The 18,299-nt window shown below is 40.5% G+C and overlaps 1 protein-coding gene across 1 annotated transcript; it reads left to right on the top strand.

The window, feature by feature from the left end:
* Nucleotides 1-931: 931 nt before the first annotated feature.
* On the top strand, nucleotides 932-15,942 carry LOC109040201 (dnaJ homolog subfamily C member 30, mitochondrial). Its single transcript, XM_072296314.1, has 3 exons — nucleotides 932-1,606; nucleotides 4,743-5,057; nucleotides 15,808-15,942. The coding sequence occupies exons 1-2, from the start codon at nucleotides 1,239-1,241 to the stop codon at nucleotides 5,053-5,055; spliced, it is 681 nt and encodes a 226-aa protein (XP_072152415.1). The 5' UTR covers nucleotides 932-1,238; the 3' UTR covers nucleotides 5,056-5,057; nucleotides 15,808-15,942.
* Nucleotides 15,943-18,299: the final 2,357 nt, after the last annotated feature.

The raw sequence follows: 18,299 nt of genomic DNA, 5'->3' as shown, positions 1-18,299 counted from the left end.
GAACAAGGTACAACAAAAGGGGTCTTCTCAATTGAAAAAATAATTGGTTTCCATCCCCCCTCCCCCCCTAAGGATTCCCCGGAAAATTTTAGGGAGCCAGAAAGTAGCTCCCTTTGACCTAAGAACATCCCCCAAGTTTCAAATATTTGCCTCAATTAGGTAAAAATTTAGAGGGGATGGAAAGGACTTATGGATCACCCTGTGTATCGCACGAATTTCGCCATATATATTGTGAAGTCGATTTCTTATATATTGACACATTTCTTATATATTGCACGATTTTCGCCATTTTTGGAGTCGATTTACTATATATTGACACATTTCTTATATATTGCGACAGTTTCGTATATATATTTCAAAATTTCAAATATATTTTGAATATTTCATATGTTACATCATTTCTTATGTATTGCCAACATTAGTATCTTTAGTTACAAACGGCCCTTCATAATTCAGGCCTTATGCATAGAATAGACGCTATTAGTGCAACGTCACAGAAAAGCGATATATATCGATTTTTTCGCACTGGTAGCATTGAAAGAGGTTATGCCAATGTTATTGTTTGGATCCAATTCGATATAATGGAGAATCCCTATGATGACGTCGCCACTAATAGCGTCTATAAAGAGACTATAGATCGTATTCGATACATCAAACGGGTGAGATTGTATCGATATCGATTGGTTCAAAACATAAACATAGCCTCAAAAGTAAATTCAGAAATCTGAGAGAACGGATCTTTTGAAACAGATTTTTTATTCTCTTGAGTACCAAATGTCAAAGCAAAGTGAAATTGTCAGGAAATTTCGCATTTTCAGCTTTTCCAATTAAAATCCTTACAGTTTGGTTTGAGGTTATGTTCTATTGTTTTGGACCAAACGATACATCGAACCGTTATCGAATACGGTCTATTTATTCTATGCCTTTCGCCTAATGATGATGATTATGTACTCTTATTATTTTCGTATTTTCCAACAATGACCTAGTTGGTCCTTGGTCATTCCTATTCTAAAGTTAGTAGGTTAGTTATTTTACAGTTTATATTCACGGCTTCAAGTTGTCATTTCAAGCATTCTCTTTTGTCTGACATTGCGATGACGTTGAGTTTCATCGGAATAACTCTCACGCCTCTAAACCCTAGGGTATGAGTCCAAACAACTAATGCAGCCAACCATCTCTCCTGTTATCTACGCCAGCAGCAGTAATTTCGTGATTTCAGTGTAGAAGTATATTATAAAATGTTCAATCTCTCAAAAACTGTATCCAAATTTTACTCTCCATGTGTCAGGAGCATTTTCCTGAGCAGTGTCCAACTCAATCGAGACTTGTACAGTGTCCTAGGCGTGAAGCAGTCTGCGACCCAGGCTGAAATCAAAGGAGCTTATTACAACCTTTCCCTGAAATTGCATCCAGATAGAAACAAGGGCAGTGACGATGCCGCAGAGCAGTTTCGTTTAGTGACTGATGCCTATGAAGTTCTTGGCAACATCAAACTGCGGAAGTTGTACGATCGAGGGGCTCTCCATAAACAGCCATCTGGAGCCTCTGCGCCACCTCCACAGCCTCCAGAGCCAGAAGAACCGCTCGACAAAGACACGAAACAAAGGTTCACCAGTTCATTACTCCTTTTTTAACAATTCGTTCACCTGAACACCTGAACCAGGGAGCCATCTAAGTATGCTCATTGAGAGTCTCAAAATTTCTCTGCCCAGTCTTACTTTGGGAAGGAAAAAATCCTGCACACTAGACTGCTTTTAGGTGATTCTATGTGATCTAGGGACGAGATTCGCCACTATGTTGTGTGCTATGCGGTTTGTGTCTTTGAGGAGCAATAAGTGTAGTTACGCACAAGTTAATGTAAGAAACTGATCCACAACTTGTAGCAGCATTAATAAGAGTAGAATGACACCAAATTTGGGTTGATTCATTGTAAATTTATACCTGAAAATACGATAAGGAACGTCGCCTATTGACTCAATGTGTAAGAGAGAGAGAGAGCGGTGTAAGTAATGACTCCCTCTCACGCATTGAGTGATAGGCAACGTCCGTCACCAAAGTTTCAGGTTTAAATTTACAATAAACCTACACAAATTTGACGTCATTCTACTCAGTATTAGTGCTGCTACACATTATGGATTAGTTTCTTGCATTATCCTGTACATTACGATAATTATTGCTTCTCATAGATGTTAACCGTGACGTAGCGCAACAAGTGGCGGATCTTGTCCCTAGATCACATAGAGTCACCTAAATACAATGTACAACAGCGTTAGATTATTTTAATGTAATCAATCTTATTCAATTCCATCTTAACATTCCATTCAGCGAGAAGGTTAAAAGGAAATTTAACATTAAAAAATGCTGGATTTTTTTGTACTATCAACTAAGTGCAGGTTGGAAACGAAGCAAATCTCATTTAGTGGAGGGATCAAATTCGAGACTTGCACATTGATTAAGAGCTTTTATCATTCCTAAATAAATGTATTATACTGTGACCAAAGAGCTGTTGGCACTTGGTAAATAAACTTATCACACATTCCACAGAAAACTCAGCAGCTCCTTTTGGCTGGAGGGCAGAAGCAACAGCTCCTTTTGGCTGGAGGGCAGAAGCAACAGCTCCTTTTGGCTGGAGGGCAGAAGCAACAGCTCATCTCCATGCTCTAACTGGAGGCCACTGAAAGGTTCATTGGTGGAATCGTTGACTGTTGCCTCTGACAATCTTTTAAGCGTCTAGCCCACCTGCAAACTAGGGGCTTCAAAGAGGCTCATCGATGGAACTGTTGACTGTTGCCTTTCAAGGATCGTCAGGCTGACGATCTTTGAAGGTAACAGTTGTGTTCAGGATACATCACTGATCAGATCTTGAAATTTTTAAGGAATTCCGTGCAGAAATGGTTGAGAAATAGAAGAATTGGTGCCAGTTTGAGAGACCCAGTTAGAAAGTGGGCTGCACGCTTTCAGGTCTTATAACTTTTAATCCTTAACAAGATGGAGAAATTGGGTGCTTAAGCTGCCTTAGTTGATTGCGCGACACGACAAAGCGGTAACATGGAGTCGATATCATTTCAATAATCGCCCCGCTGAGCTGAAAGCTTCCCCCCCCCCCCCAAGATCCTGTCGCGTCAACATTGAAACAGCAAAACTAATCATTTCCCCAACATGTACTTTAGCTCATTTTAAAGAGAAAAACAAGGGCTATCTTTTGCTCAATGTAATTGCTTAATGGGGGGGGGGGGGGGGGGGCAAAGCCAAAAAGTTCAAACATTATCAATCAGAGTCACAAATGTTGAGCTCTAATGAGGATCAGTACAAAACTGATGAGGGAGAGCGTTCAGCTCAGGCTGTTTGCATTGGAATATTAAGTTGAGGTCTTTGTCGAGAGATCCATAATTTTGGGTCTTTTTATACCTCATCAGTAGATCACACTCGACAGAGAGATCGAAAGCCAAGAAGTTCAAAAATTTTCAATCAGAGTCACAAATGCTGAACTCTAATGAGTACCAGTAAATACGAAACTTACCGTCCTGCAGTACAAAACTTTTATCAGTTTTGTACTGATCCTCATTAGAACTCAACATTTGTGACTCTGACTGAAAATGTCTGAAATTTTTGGCTCTGCCCCCCTCCCCCCCCATTAATGTGGGCATAGCACTATTTTACCTCGTTACACAGTTTGGGCCACGTTTTTAGGGTTTTTTCTTCTTTTTTTCTTGATATTAAAGGTCGACAAAATCAAAATTCAAGGGTGGAGCTAACAAACTGCTGTTTCACAGGACTAAATCAAGTTTAGGAACACTTGACATAATATGTGTCTTAGAAGCAAATGTTACGCTCTTTTCAATGAGCATAACAGTTTTTTTCTCAGATATTCTTGGCTGATGATATGAAGCTAAGTTTCTCCTAGAATCACCAAAAATGTGCTTTTTTTAGCTAATTTTTGAAGAAAACTAATTTTACGCCCAAAAAATTAAGCTAGGAAAAACTGAGGGAGGTGATTTCGGTAGAAAATTCTGTGCTCTTTCTGCTGTTTTTTTCGTGGGATGAACCGTTGAGGAGATATTTGCTAAAATCTAATCGTGGGTTTTCTCAATTTTGAAAATTCAAAATGGCGGCGTCCTGAGCACCAGACAATTTTTCTGAAGTTAATATGGGTATTTTCGGACTTCTTCAGCAACTAGGAATCGAAAAAAATTGGTTTGGTGGGAAGGACAGAACCCATGTTGAGCGGTGTTATCTGGGTTATCTGGGTGTTCTATGTGACACTGGGACGAGATTCGCCACTACGTTGTGGTGCTATGCGGTTTGTGTCTTAGAGAAGCTAGAATTATTCTACATAAAATAATGCAAGGAACTGATCCATAACGTGTAGTTGCATCAATACAGAGTAGAATGGCATCAAATTTGTGAAGATTCATTGATCATTTACACCTGAAAGAACGATAACGGACATGTAGTTTCAGGTATACATTTACAATGAATCTACACAAATTTGATGTCATTCTACTTAGTAGTAATGTTGCTACGCGTCATGGATAAGTTTCTTGCAATATCTTGTACATTTCGATAATTATTTCTTCTCAAAGACATAAACTGTGAGGCAGTGCAGCGTGGTGGCGGATCTTGTTTGTAGATCACATAGAATCACTTTAATTGACGTAGCAATTTACAGTGGATGAATTTTACCTGAAATCATTTGCCAAGTTGTAGTGAATACTCACTTATTGAACAATTTATGCTTCCAGATTTTATTCAGCATATGCAAAGTATAGCCGGGCACGTCAGGCACCTTCAGCCACCTTCGCTGGCCAGGTTTACAATTTTGATGAATGGACAAGAGCTCATTACACTAGCTCATTTAAGGCAGCGAAAGTCAACTTGAAAGAGAAAGACGGCCATTACAGCGCCGTAACTTACATTAAAACTCAACATCATATGCTGTACTTCGGTTTCATCCTAATGACGGCAGCAGTCGCGGCAATTGTACATGTGCAAAACTCCGAAATTGAAGAGAATGCGATAAATTTCAAGGGACCTAACCCTCGTATAGGCCCTTGAACGTAAGTATTTATTTTGTTGCACTATTAATTAATTAACTGTACTATCTATTAATCGGTGATATTTCTTGATTGTCAGATGTACCGCATGGTTTGATTAGAATACATAAGATTCATAATCTGGAGGGCTAAGCCGAAAACACGGAAACTTTAAGGAGTTTATTGTGACCAGTTATGTACTTGGATTACAGCAGTGGAAACTAATTCCTCCTAAGGCGGTGCGACACGGCTCTAGCAGGTTCTAATGTAAAGGAATCATACCTGTTAGTTGTTTCCAGTATTTCATGTCTTCTCTAATACAGCGCCTCAAGTTCCAAAATTAAGTGAGTTGCTGTTTCTTCCTCAGCCTCACAAAGTCTCCAAATAGGTTCATTGGGTTCAGTCTTCCAGACTCCAATATTCCACAAGTGCTTTCTGAAGCACCAAAGGGTTGATCGAAGGTAAACTTTTTAGAAACTGTCCAATTGGCGAAGAATAGTCTTTTTCTGCCTCTTTTGTAACAATGATTTTTATTGAAATTAATTGTTGGTATTTTGGTGGATATTCAAGGAATTTTATTTTTTGATTTTGAAATTCTCAGGCTGGAAAGTCGCGGTTATGACCTGCAAAGACTAACTCTCACCTGTTGATCATATCTGTTCAATGGGTCTGTCATAAACTTTAGTTAGAGCAACAAGAGAAGTTATTTTGCATGAAAAACGGCTCATAGAGCGCATCAAGAAAGTCACTGATGCATTCTTAACTTCACAATCTGTGTAAGAAATTTGTCTATTTTTAAGCCTCCCGCTTCAAAAAGTATACTGAAGCAAAGATGTAATTCAATACAGATGAGATCTGACTTGATCAGAGTGTCTATTGCTCCATAAATCCGGATATTGTACTCTTTTTGGATTGCTGTCTGGGAGCACTGAAAAAGCATGGAAATTTTGCAAGAAGGTCTGGAATTTTCCATTTCAAGCCATACGCGTTGTTTAAGAGAGCTTGAAGAGTATGCAATCTCTTAGCAGCGACTCGCGCGTGAATTCAATTTTCCGACATTTTTTCTTTTTGTCATCCAAAGGTACTGGAAAAGTAGTGAATTTTTTGGCTGAGTCTGTGTTGAATTTTTTGTGTGAGTACTAAAATGGCACTGTAAAAGCTCTAATTTTTTATCAGTCAGTTTCTGTAGACACTCTGCTCGACAACTCTGAAAAGAATCTGAAATGGCCCTCTGCTATTTCAGATAAAGGAGGAGTTGCGTTTTGGGCCTTTTCCGGCCCCACCTGGATTTTGCTAAATGTTTCATATTTTCAAAGTACTAGTCTTAGGTAGACTCTGTGCCAAATATTAGACCGATCGGAGCCCATGCAAGGGCGCAGCAGCGCCTCAAACCCAAAATCCTGGAATCGAAAAACAATTATTTTCGTCGACTTTTTCGACTGTTATCACTCTTCCAGCACATGATTCTAATGTATTTTTTTGCGTACTTTTCGTTTCTGGCCTTTTTAAAGGCCTCCGATAAATTTTAAGGGGCCTTATGGCCCATTGTTGCCATTTTTGGCCCATTTTTAGGGGTTTTTTCCATTTAACACATTCAAAACTCAATTTAATCCAAAAACTGTGTACATTTTTGAAAAGTACGTAAAGAAATGAATAAAAAAGGCTCAGTAAAATTTTTTCCTATGTTGCCAAATTTCCGAGAAAATTGGCCCCAAAGTGTCAAAATCGGCAAAAAATCGATAAATCGCCGCGTCTAAGGTTCAAGAAAGTGGAGTACATTTTTCATACTGTACCAGATAACAGCTCTTATCCATCCATACAACATACTAAAATATCATAGTTGTACCTGGATTCCCACGATGTGAAAATTGACCGAGATGTCGATTTTAGCGGCCTTTTTATACTTGAAGGCAGCTCTTTTGAATGTTTTTCGACCTTAGTCACCCTCTATGGGTGTGTACTATATGTATTTTTCTACGTACTTTTCATATCTGGCCATAAAAATGGCTTCCTGTGAATTTTAAAAGGCCTAACGGTCCATTGTTGCCAATTTTCACCAATTTTGATGGGTTTTTTCAAGTTTACGTGTGTGAAACTTAATTTAATCTAGAAACCGTGTATAATTTCGGAAAGAACGTAAAAAAATACATAGGAATGTGATTTGTACCTTTTCCCTACGTTGCCAAATTTTCGAGAAAAATCGTCCTGAAGCGTCAAAAATGCCAAAAATTGGATTAATCATCACGTCGGAGGTTCCAGGAAGTGAATTATGACATTCATGTGGATCGTGGGACACTTTCTCCACGCATTTTCTGTTCTTCGGTATATTTGGCCTGTAGCAAGCATCTTGAGAACCAAGGATTATCTCGAGGTTACAGGAATAAAGAGGTGAACTGGAGTGAAGGATAAAGTAAAAGCACCTTGAGGGCCCGTTTTGTCAGGTTCATCTACGCCATTACATGTTCCTTGAGATGCATTGCAATTTTCCATTTTCGATACGTTATTTGTAGTGAAAAAAAACTTGAAATTCACTTCCTGGAACCTCCGACGTGATGATTAATCCAATTTTTGGCATTTTTGACGCTTCAGGACGATTTTTCTCGAAAATTTGGCAACGTAGGGAAAAGGTACAAATCACATTCCTATGTATTTTTTTACGTTCTTTCCGAAATTATACACGGTTTCTAGATTAAATTAAGTTTCACACACGTAAACTTGAAAAAACCCCTCAAAATTGGTGAAAATTGGCAACAATGGACCGTTAGGCCTTTTAAAATTCACAGGAAGCCATTTTTATGGCCAGATATGAAAAGTACGTAGAAAAATACATATAGTACACACCCATAGAGGGTGACTAAGGTCGAAAAACATTCAAAAGAGCTGCCTTCAAGTATAAAAAGGCCGCTAAAATCGACATCTCGGTCAATTTTCACATCGTGGGAATCCAGGTACAACTATGATATTTTAGTATGTTGTATGGATGGATAAGAGCTGTTATCTGGTACAGTATGAAAAATGTACTCCACTTTCTTGAACCTTAGACGCGGCGATTTATCGATTTTTTGCCGATTTTGACACTTTGGGGCCAATTTTCTCGGAAATTTGGCAACATAGGAAAAAATTTTACTGAGCCTTTTTTATTCATTTCTTTACGTACTTTTCAAAAATGTACACAGTTTTTGGATTAAATTGAGTTTTGAATGTGTTAAATGGAAAAAACCCCTAAAAATGGGCCAAAAATGGCAACAATGGGCCATAAGGCCCCCTAAAATTTATCGGAGGCCTTTAAAAAGGCCAGAAACGAAAAGTACGCAAAAAAATACATTAGAATCATGTGCTGGAAGAGTGATAACAGTCGAAAAAGTCGACGAAAATAATTGTTTTTCGATTCCAGGATTTTGGGTTTGAGGCGCTGCTGCGCCCTTGCATGGGCTCCGATCGGTCTAATATTTGGCACAGAGTCTACCTAAGACTAGTACTTTGAAAATATGAAACATTTAGCAAAATCCAGGTGGGGCCGGAAAAGGCCCAAAACGCAACTCCTCCTTTGCAAATTGAAAAAGGGCACCTTCCCTCCCCCCCCCCCTTTTTTTTGTGATGAGGAGAAAAATTCCCTACAGTGCCCCCATCATGAGGGTCACCAAAACGCCCCCCATGAAAGGGGCCCACTGAATACCGGGACGGCAACGGCCATCAGCTGGTGAAGAGCCGCCGAAGCGACCCTTAACCGACCCGACCGCTGTGAGATGGGAAAACCCGGTCATGTAGGGGTAGAGCACGCCGCTGTGTTCCGTACCCACTAAACGACCCCTCCAGGCCACACCCCGTGCAAGTGTGGCTCATCGGACGCTCTATCCTCCCGTCGGACGTCCCTATGGCACTCTTCGAACGGCAGTCCCTGACTCCGGCCCCGGTGCAGCCGGCGCCCCTCAAGCCCTCCACTTGGGGGAGGGTCCCCCCGTCCCCCGGGACCGATCTACCGAAGCCATCATTGTACCCGGAGTCAAGGGCGTAAGAGGAGAGCCTAGGCCCAGCTTGCGCCAAACCCTGCGACAACCCCACGGCAGGGCTCTGGAGCCGAGGACTGGAGGGCAGGGAGGGCAGACCAGCTACGTCTCGCTCAGCCCTCGAGGCACCTGATCTTATGAAGGGGGCAGCCTACACATGACTCAGCTCCGCGGGTGCGTCGAACCCGATATCCCCAATTGGATAGCCTGCGGTAAACATGGCCAGAAACCCCCGGGTTTCTGGCCACAAGAGGCATCCGTTAACATCAAGGTTGTCTTCACTCTCGGTGGTCAGTTCTGCATGTGGTTGCACATTGAATGTTGTCCGCTAGGCTACTCATTATCCATCTTTGCGTTTGCTTGACGTAACGCGCCGCGAACCGCTCAAACGCTAGCCAATTTCCCTTCTCCAGTAGCACACCCATTAGCTCTTCTGGAGGCGGGATGGGACCAATGACCCCCTCAAGTTCCCGCCTTTCCGCAGCCCATCTGCCACAGTTGTACATCGCGTGTTCCGCCGAATCACGTTGGCTGCATTGAGTGCATTGATCAGAATCTTTGATCTTAAAGCGATGTAGATAAGCCGCAAAAGAGCCATGGCCAGTCAGCAACTGAGTTGTCGCGAAGTTTACTTCTGCAAACTCACTCCTCATCCACAAATCAAGATCCGGGATCAGTTTTCGAGTCCATTCAGCTTTCCCCGTGTTGGAGTATCATCTATCTTTCCAGGCGTCATACATCATTTCTTCAGCCATCTTCGGATCTTGCGTGTCAAATCTGGTCTTATGTTCGAGTAGAAGTAAATCCAGGAGAGGGATTTTCGCTAGCACGTCTAGCGCTTCATCTGACACAGTTCTGTAGGCCCTTGTCACTTTAATCTTGATGGGTCTGAAAGTTTTCCTAACATTGTCAGCATAAGTTTTCGTCCTGACAATGTCTGCCCAAACTGGAGCTGCATACGAGAGTGTGGAAATGGCCACTGAAGCGATAATCTTCCTTTTCCTTGCAGACGGCCCTCCCTTATTTGGCATGATCCTAGTTAGGTTTCCAGCAGCCCTTTTCACTTTTTCGCATGTTCTTTTGAGATGTTCTCTGAAATGCAAGCCCGCCGACAGCCATACACCGAGGTATTTGCCATGTTCCTTAGCTTGGATTTCCAGTTGGTCCACTTTTATCTTTACATCGCGGTCTGCCTTCTTTGCCTTAAGAATTAAGAGTTCCGTTTTTCTATCGCCGTTTCCAGCCTGAGCTCCCAGATCCTTCCTAAGGTGTAAGCCATTGCTCTCTGTAATTTCCAAATAAGTCCATACATCGTTCTTTCCGAGGCGCTGACCGCGACATCATCTCCAAACGCGGTCAACAAACTATTTTGCGGGAGGGCGCCCCCCCCACCACAAAGTCAAAGTAGACCAGCAACAAGAACGGCGACAAACAGCTACCCTGGGGCACTCCACACGAGGTTTGGATTTCTTTTCCGTCTACCATGATGCTACGCTCCGTGAAATAATCTTGGAGGATTCTGAGCAAATAAGTTGATACGCCTTTTTTCCCAAGTGCTTCAATTATTCCTTCCCACGATGCGGTGTTAAATGCGTTCTTCACGTCAAGCATCACGATCCCAGATGGACGTCTCCTTTCCCATGCTCTGTTTGCAAAATCCACTACTTTCTTGATCGCCATTACCGTCGATTTCCCCTTCACAAAACCAAACTGGTTTTCTGAAATTAAAATCTCGGCTATGAGTCTGTGTAGAATTAGTTTCTCCAGGATTTTTCCCATAACATCTATTAAGCAGATTGGGCGGAAAGTGTTCTTATTTCCTTTAACTCCTTTTGGTAGTAGAATTAAGTTACCCTTCTTCCATATTTTCGGGAAAAAACCCGAAGTAAGGGCTTCGTTGAAAACTCCTTGTCCCGTTTCCACGTTAGTACCAAGAAACGCTTTGACCGCCTCTGGGGGGGAGTCCGTCCGGTCCTGGAGCTTTTTTGTCTCTAGTGGTCCTCAGTGCTTCTTCTAACTCGCCTTTGGTGAAGGGTTGGATTTCATCCTCAACTTGAGGTTTTTCGAAGGACGGCAATGGTCTTTCCGAAAAGAGCTCTCTCACTACCTCAAGTTTTTCTTCAGTACTTAATTCGTCAGCTGGATTCCTTGGTCCCATCCTGCTATTCACGATTTTGTATCCTTTTCCCCAAGGGTTCTCTTCTAATTCATATAGTATTTTGTTCCAGGATTCCGTTTTTGTCTTGGAGATGGCTTCCTTAAGTTCCTTGTTTGTTTGTCCGTACTCCGTTCTCGTTTTTTCCAAATCTGGGTCGTCTTTGCCAATCTTCCTGGTCCATTTTCTTCTTAAAATAACTGATTTCCTGTGTAGTTTTCCAATGTCCGCATTCCATCAATATTCTTCTCTCTTTTCCGACGGCGTAATCTTCGTCTTCCTCAGGATGTTATTACATTCTCTCGTTATCAGCTGTGTCACCTCCTCCGTAGTCCTTTTCTCTTTGCTGACGTAAGTGTTCTGTAACCTAAAAGTCTCCTGGAGGGCCTTTTTATCCTCTTCTCCTCTAATTTTCTATTTCCTAGTTTGGAACGGTTTAATCGGGTTGGAATTTTCTCCCAGTGTGCACAAGATCGCTTGGTGGTCGCTCGCAGTGTTCATATCAGTAACCACTTCCTATCTCTTTACAGAGCTCAAAAGCTTTCCTGACGTTATCGTTAGGTCAACAATGGAGCTACCTCCCCCAGGTGCCAGAAAGGTGGGCGTAGATCCGGTATTTTGGATGATCAAGTTCCCCTTTTTTTCGAAGTGAATCTTCTAGCGGATTTGAACTCTCTAGAAGGAAGGCTCCCTTCTATGTAAGAACTGAAGGCTTCAAAGAGGCTAATAGATCCACTTTTCAACCGCAAAGATCGTTGGCCTGAAGATCATTGCAGGTAGTTGGTGTAATTGGGACACGTCATAGATGAGATCTTGAGATTTTCTAAAAAATTTGTGCTGACCCATCCGCAAAAATTAGGAACTAGTGCCAGTTTGAGCGCGCGGGTCTATGCGCAAGACGCGTGGGGGTGAGAAACACGTGATCGCTCGGCACCGCACTGCGACTCGACGTAATGGAACAAAGTTGAAATGAGACGTAACAGAGATGATATTAAAAACAGAAATGTAGCAGTTTTATCGTGTACTAGGTTTGTATACTTATCAACGAACGAGAAAAAACGTTTTTGTACACTCATCAAGTTTGCAATTTACTCATACATATACACATGCGTAAACAACAAAACGTAATAAAACTCTTCTCTAAGAACGGTCAAAGAAAGTTGAAAAACTGGAAAAGTAAATTAGCAGTTATTATGCATACATAAAATATACAAACGTATGACAATACATTGTTTTCGACCAGCAAGATAAATTCAGTACATTTTGAGGCTTAATGTGAAAATTACTAAATTGAGGAAGTCAAGAGGTTAGTAAAAATTGTTTTATTTTGAAAGAATGATTAAAACTAAGTAAATTCTAATGCAAAAGCAGAGTGTAATGGTGTCCAAAATATTACATTCCCAAGCTTTTGAATTGTTTGGCTACTTTCAAATCCTGAAATGATCGTCATTCAGAGTCCAAATGCGGTTATACGTTGCGCTGAAATGAGTGAACAGGACAAAGTCAGTGAATTGATAACATAACCTCGTGACATACCACAAAAGCAGTGAAATTTTTTGCTACATGACTGAAGTACTAATGTGGATAATCTTTTTAAACTCGTTCAATTTTTCAATTGGGGCGAAGCTATGCTTGCTGCGGGTTGAAACATGCAGTTTTACATTGAAGAACACTTCTTCTAGGAAAAATCGACTTTTCTTAAACTTGGAAGAGGGCATTTTTGATAAAATGGAGCATTTTCAATGGATGAGACTGAAAAAGAATTCTAGCATTGCGGAAGGGCCACCCCAATGGCCCCCTCTTACTCCATAATATTCAGATTTTTTTTCTCTTTCATTTTACAACACTGCTCGCCCGTTGCTTACTAATTTTAATTCTTATTTTTATGCTTAATCTCGCAACATCGCCCTCTCTACTACTCTTGTAGTTCTGTATGACACCCTGCGGCAAATGATTCACTCTTTTACCAAATTACTCATCATCTTTTTTGACACCTTTTATCGGCAAATTCCCATTTTTTCCCTAACGTTTCTGATGTGCTTTACGTGATATTCGTCACCCACAGTAAGTCTTCGCAATCGGCTTTCTCTCTTGCTTGAAACATACCCATTGTTCTACAATTCGCAGGTAAAACCTAAAGCCTTCATCTTCTTATTTCTCGCTGTGGCTGCGTGACCCTTTACATGGAGGCATTCAATGAATAAATGCTTTAAATATCAATTGAATCGGCTCATGCGAAAACCGCTAATGTCCATTTTCTCTAATTTTGAGAGAACTGCAAAAAACTGTAGGAGCCTTTAAAATGCGGAATTAAAAAATGTTCGGAAGTTAATTATTACAGGAGAGGATTGTAGAAAAGGATCCCTAACAGTTTCCAGCTCCTCTTCTGTCTGGGACGGAATTATTAAAAAGAAAAGACTCTGGACATTAGCGGTTTTCGCATGATTCGTGAAAATCTCCGAGTTTAGGAACCGTTTGATACTTTCAAAATTCATTTTAAAGATATTAAAACGATAGATTATCATTCAAATAAAGTTGTAAAACTAAAATTCTTGACAATTGCGGCACTTAAAGCAAGTTTCATCACGAAACGACCAGCAATAAACTGGACATTAGCGGTTTTCGCATGATTCGTGCATGGTCGGTTCTAAATCATCGAAAACGCATATTTTTCAGTATGCCTTTCGGGTAAAGAAAGTTACCCTTCCGTATTTTGATGCGCTGAATCCGATTAGGACCTCCGTTTTTCCCCATTATCCTCTAATTTTCCGGAAAAGCCGATTTTACTAGGAAAAATGACCATTTTAGGGCATTTTCAGTGTTTTTCCGACTGCTATCCCCTGCATAATGTAGGTGAAATTTTTCGTAGCTACGAGATTCAGTTGTACCGATGTCTTTCTAACTGATGAGTCCGGAAATGACCTTAATTTTTCCCGTTCACCTCTCAGTTTTCCGGGAAAGCAACTTTATCCCGGCAAAATGAGCAAATCCAACGCATATTTGTCGTGCATGCAATGTATTTTTATAAATTTTCCTGGACCCGTGGTAGCATGTTACTCATGTATTTTGAGCTGCTAAATCTGAATATGACCTCGGTTTCTTTCTATCACGCTTCAGATTTCCGGTAAAGCCGAGTTTTCCGAGCCTAAAATTGTGTATTGTAAAACCTTTGCCGGATCAAAGTATATTCAAAATTCATTGCATAAATGTCTCCGATATGTGAAACATTGGTTCCTTTGTATTTTGATCTGTTGAATTCAAATATGATCTCAGATTTTTCCGATCACCCATCATTTGTCCGGAAAAGTCGCTTTTCCTAGGAAAACGCTCTTTTCAGATATTTTTGCGATGATTTTTGTGCTCGTAGGAGTTTCAGAAATTCTCCGGTAGGTTATAACGAATTTCTAAGGTCATATTCGGGGTTTTCAGCCCAAATTACATGAGAATCGATGTATCACACATACGGAAAATGTTTTGAATTTCCCTAGAAGTGGGAACAGTCCGGAAAAGCTTTAGGCCCGGAAAAATCGGTCCTTCTAGAAGACGGGGGGTTGTCAAAGATGAGTGAAGGTCAAATTCAAGTTCAGTGCCTCTTAATACAGCAAGAGAGACCTAAAGAGGATCTCGGAAAATTTCTGAAGCTCCCTAGAGCAGAAAAATCATTGCAAAAATATCTGAAAAGAGCGTTTTCCTAGGAAAAGCGACTTTTCCGGACAAATGATGGGTGATCGGAAAAATCTGAGATCATATTTGAATTCAACAGATCAAAATACAAAGGAACCGATGTATCATATGTCGGAGACATTCATACAATAAATTTTGAATACACTTCGATCCGGCAAAGGTTTTACAATACACAATTTTAGGCTCGGAAAATTCGGCTTTACCGGAAATCTGAAGCATGATAGAAAGACTCCGAGGTCATATTCAGAGTTAGCAGCTCAAAATACATGAGTAACATGCTACCACGGGTCCAGGAAAATTTATAAAAATACATTGCATGCACGACAAATATGCGTCGGATTTGCTCATTTTGCCGGGATAAAGTTGCTTTCCCGGAAAACTGAGAGGTGAACGGGAAAAATTAAGGTCATTTCCGGACTCATCAGTTAAAAGACATCGGCATAATTGAATCTCGTAGCTACGAAAAATTTTACCTACATCATGCAGGGGATAGCAGTCGGAAAAACACCGAAAATGCACCAAAATGGTCATTTTTCCGAGTAAAATCGGCTTTTCCGGAAAATTGGAGGGTGATGGAAAAAACGGAGGTCATATTTGGATTCAGCGCCTTAAAATGCATAAAGATCACCTAATTTTGTCCACGAGACATTTTTTTTATTTTGGTTTGTTGTACAGTATAATGAGGCATATAACGAAAGATGGACATTAGCGGTTTTCGTATGATTCGGACCACGGCCCCCCCTGAAAAGAGGTTCAAACCTAAGGAACAAACATTTTCACCACATTACGAGTGTGTCTAACCTCCGAGAGTATTTTAACCCAAAAATCTCAAAATTGAAAAAAATGGACATTAGCGGTTTTCGCACGAGCCGATTCAATTGTAACCTCGAAAAAAATGTGTAACAAAATTTTCTCTTAAATGTTTCAGATTTGTAAAAGCTGTATCCCGGAATGGAGCCAAGATACAATACTGTAACCTTTGTGGAATGAAGAAATGTTCTCCGTTTTTTCCTGTGTAGTAATTAGGTTGATTCATCTATTAAATTGTTGTTCTTTCGTTTCATACTTTTTTTTTTTTTATGCATTCCCTCATTAAAAGGGAAGCTGAAGTTTTGCCATAATATTCGATTTTCTAGAGTAATGTGTCATTTATAATCAATAGTATCAATATAATATTAATACTTCCAAGTATTTTTAGTTTTGTGGTAGGCTGCATTTTTCCAGTTACTTACAAAATTAACGAAAATAATGCAGTGGCATTTTTGAATAGTTTCTGTTCAGTACAATGGGTGGCTTGAAGGTGTGAACTGGAAGAAAGCGTCACATGTTTCCCCTTCAAAATTATAAGTTGAAAACTATTCTCACAACGGGAAGTTCGAAAACCAACTCCTGAATGAGATATTACCAATCAATTTGAACAGATAACAGAGCATATGGAAGTTAGATCCTACAAATGACATCATGCATGGTGTTCAAAATGTTCCGTCCCCCCCCCCCCCTTGTAACATTTGACCTAATTGAGGTAGAGATTTAAAACTTGGAGGACGTTCCTAGGGCAAAGTGAGCTACTTTTTAAACCCCCTAAAATATTCAGGGGGCCCCCTTGGGGGAGGGGGGGGGGTTAACGGACCCCAACTTTTTATTTTCAAATGGGAAGACCCCTTTTGGGTTACCTCGTGCGAATATGCACAGAAAGAGAAAACAATTCGCGCAAACCCGAAGTCAATACCTTAAATCGTTTCAAAATGGCGGCCGGTTAAAGTTCAAAATAGCCAAAAATTGACACTGGTTATTTGTCAATAGATTTGCGCGAAAATCGATATTTTAACATGAGAAAAACGAATTTGACGTTTGATTATTTTTTAAAAAAAAAACAAAAACAACATTTTCAAAGCGGTGGTTGATAAAATAGGATGTCTACCAAAACAGGCTGGTCAAAAATAAGTACTTTTACAGTACTTTTTCAGTACATTCTCAAGAAATTCAGTAGCTCCTCCAACAGAAAAATTCCGTACTTTTTCAGTACCTCCATTTGACGAAATTCGCAAAATTTCAAATTTTTGAAATTGCGACAAAAATGACAAAAAAAAATAAAACAATTTCGGACCTTTTCCGGAATTTCCGCGCTTTTTCAGTACTTCCGGACCGCCCTCATAAAATCAGTACTATTTCCGTAAATTCCGGACTTATAGACACCAGTTTAATATGGTCAAAAATTGGCATCTCGGTTATTTACCTATGGATTTGCCTGAAACATGAAACATAGGGGTATTTTGTCATGAGCTTAACTGAAGGGGCTGCGATTTGGGCCGAAATCGGTCCTTCTACGAAATCAGGAAATTTTTGTATAGTTGACGGTCGACGATGCATATGTGATGGAAATAGTCGAGTTTTGCCGATCCTCAAATTTTTCAGCTTTGACGTAGGGGCCTAAACATGGCTCCAGCGCTGAAAATAGCTGAAATGTCGCGGTTGTACCTAAAATTTCGACCTTGGCCCACAGAGGACGGGTCATGAGCTTTGAATAGGATGTTAGGGATACCTATAGGCACGTAACATAATTGAATGTGATCAATCGTCCGCCTTGGGCCCAAGTTAAAAATTAAACTTTTCTAACTTTCTAGCCCGAAAATTCTGAAAATACACAATTTTTTTCGCGGCTCTTGGGACTGGAACTTCTCTACCTATTTTTTTAACCTGAAAGTGATGAAAATCATCCATGTTTCTCGCGATTCTATCTCAGATTTCGACCTTGGCCAAAAAAAGTATCGGCCAAACTCGATTATTCCTGTCATATATGCATCATCAACCGTCAAATATACAAAAATTTTCAGATTCCGTGGTGGGGTATATGTAGGCCCAAATCGCAATCCCTCCTTTGAAATCAGATTCCTAAAAAAACAATATTCGGCTATTTCGAACTTTCACTGGCCGTCATTTTGAAACGGTTTGAGATATTGACTTCAGGTCTGTGCGAAAATATTTCTTTTTTTATGCTCTTTCGAACGAGGAACAACGGGTCTTCCCATTTGAAGAAAAAAATTGGGGTCCGTTAGCCCTCCAGGGGGGGGGGCGAAAATTTTTAGGGGGGGGGGGGGTTCAAGATGTAGCTCTCCCTGACCGAGGAACGTTCTCAAAGGGTACGTGCAAAACGGGCCATTTCACGCTCGTGTCGGATACCATTGAAACTTGCCCTATTCATTCATCTAACAATGCCCCATGTTTTCCCAAAGTTTCAAGTCCCCAAAAAATTTTTGGGGGAAGTGGCGGGGGGTCAAAGTTGAAAATCCGCTAAATTTTCGCAAATTTTTTACTCGAAAACTACTAAATATTTCGAAACGCGGTTTAAACGAGCGTTCTAAGTGTGAAAAGAGCTTTCAGAAAATGTATAATATCATAGGGTTTTGTCGACTTAAACTC

The sequence above is a fragment of the Bemisia tabaci genome, chromosome 2 (assembly GCF_918797505.1).
Source record: "Bemisia tabaci chromosome 2, PGI_BMITA_v3".
In the NCBI taxonomy this organism is placed as follows: domain Eukaryota; kingdom Metazoa; phylum Arthropoda; class Insecta; order Hemiptera; family Aleyrodidae; genus Bemisia; species Bemisia tabaci.
Note: the sequence above shows the minus strand (reverse complement) of the source record. Positions and strands in the feature narration are given on the sequence as shown.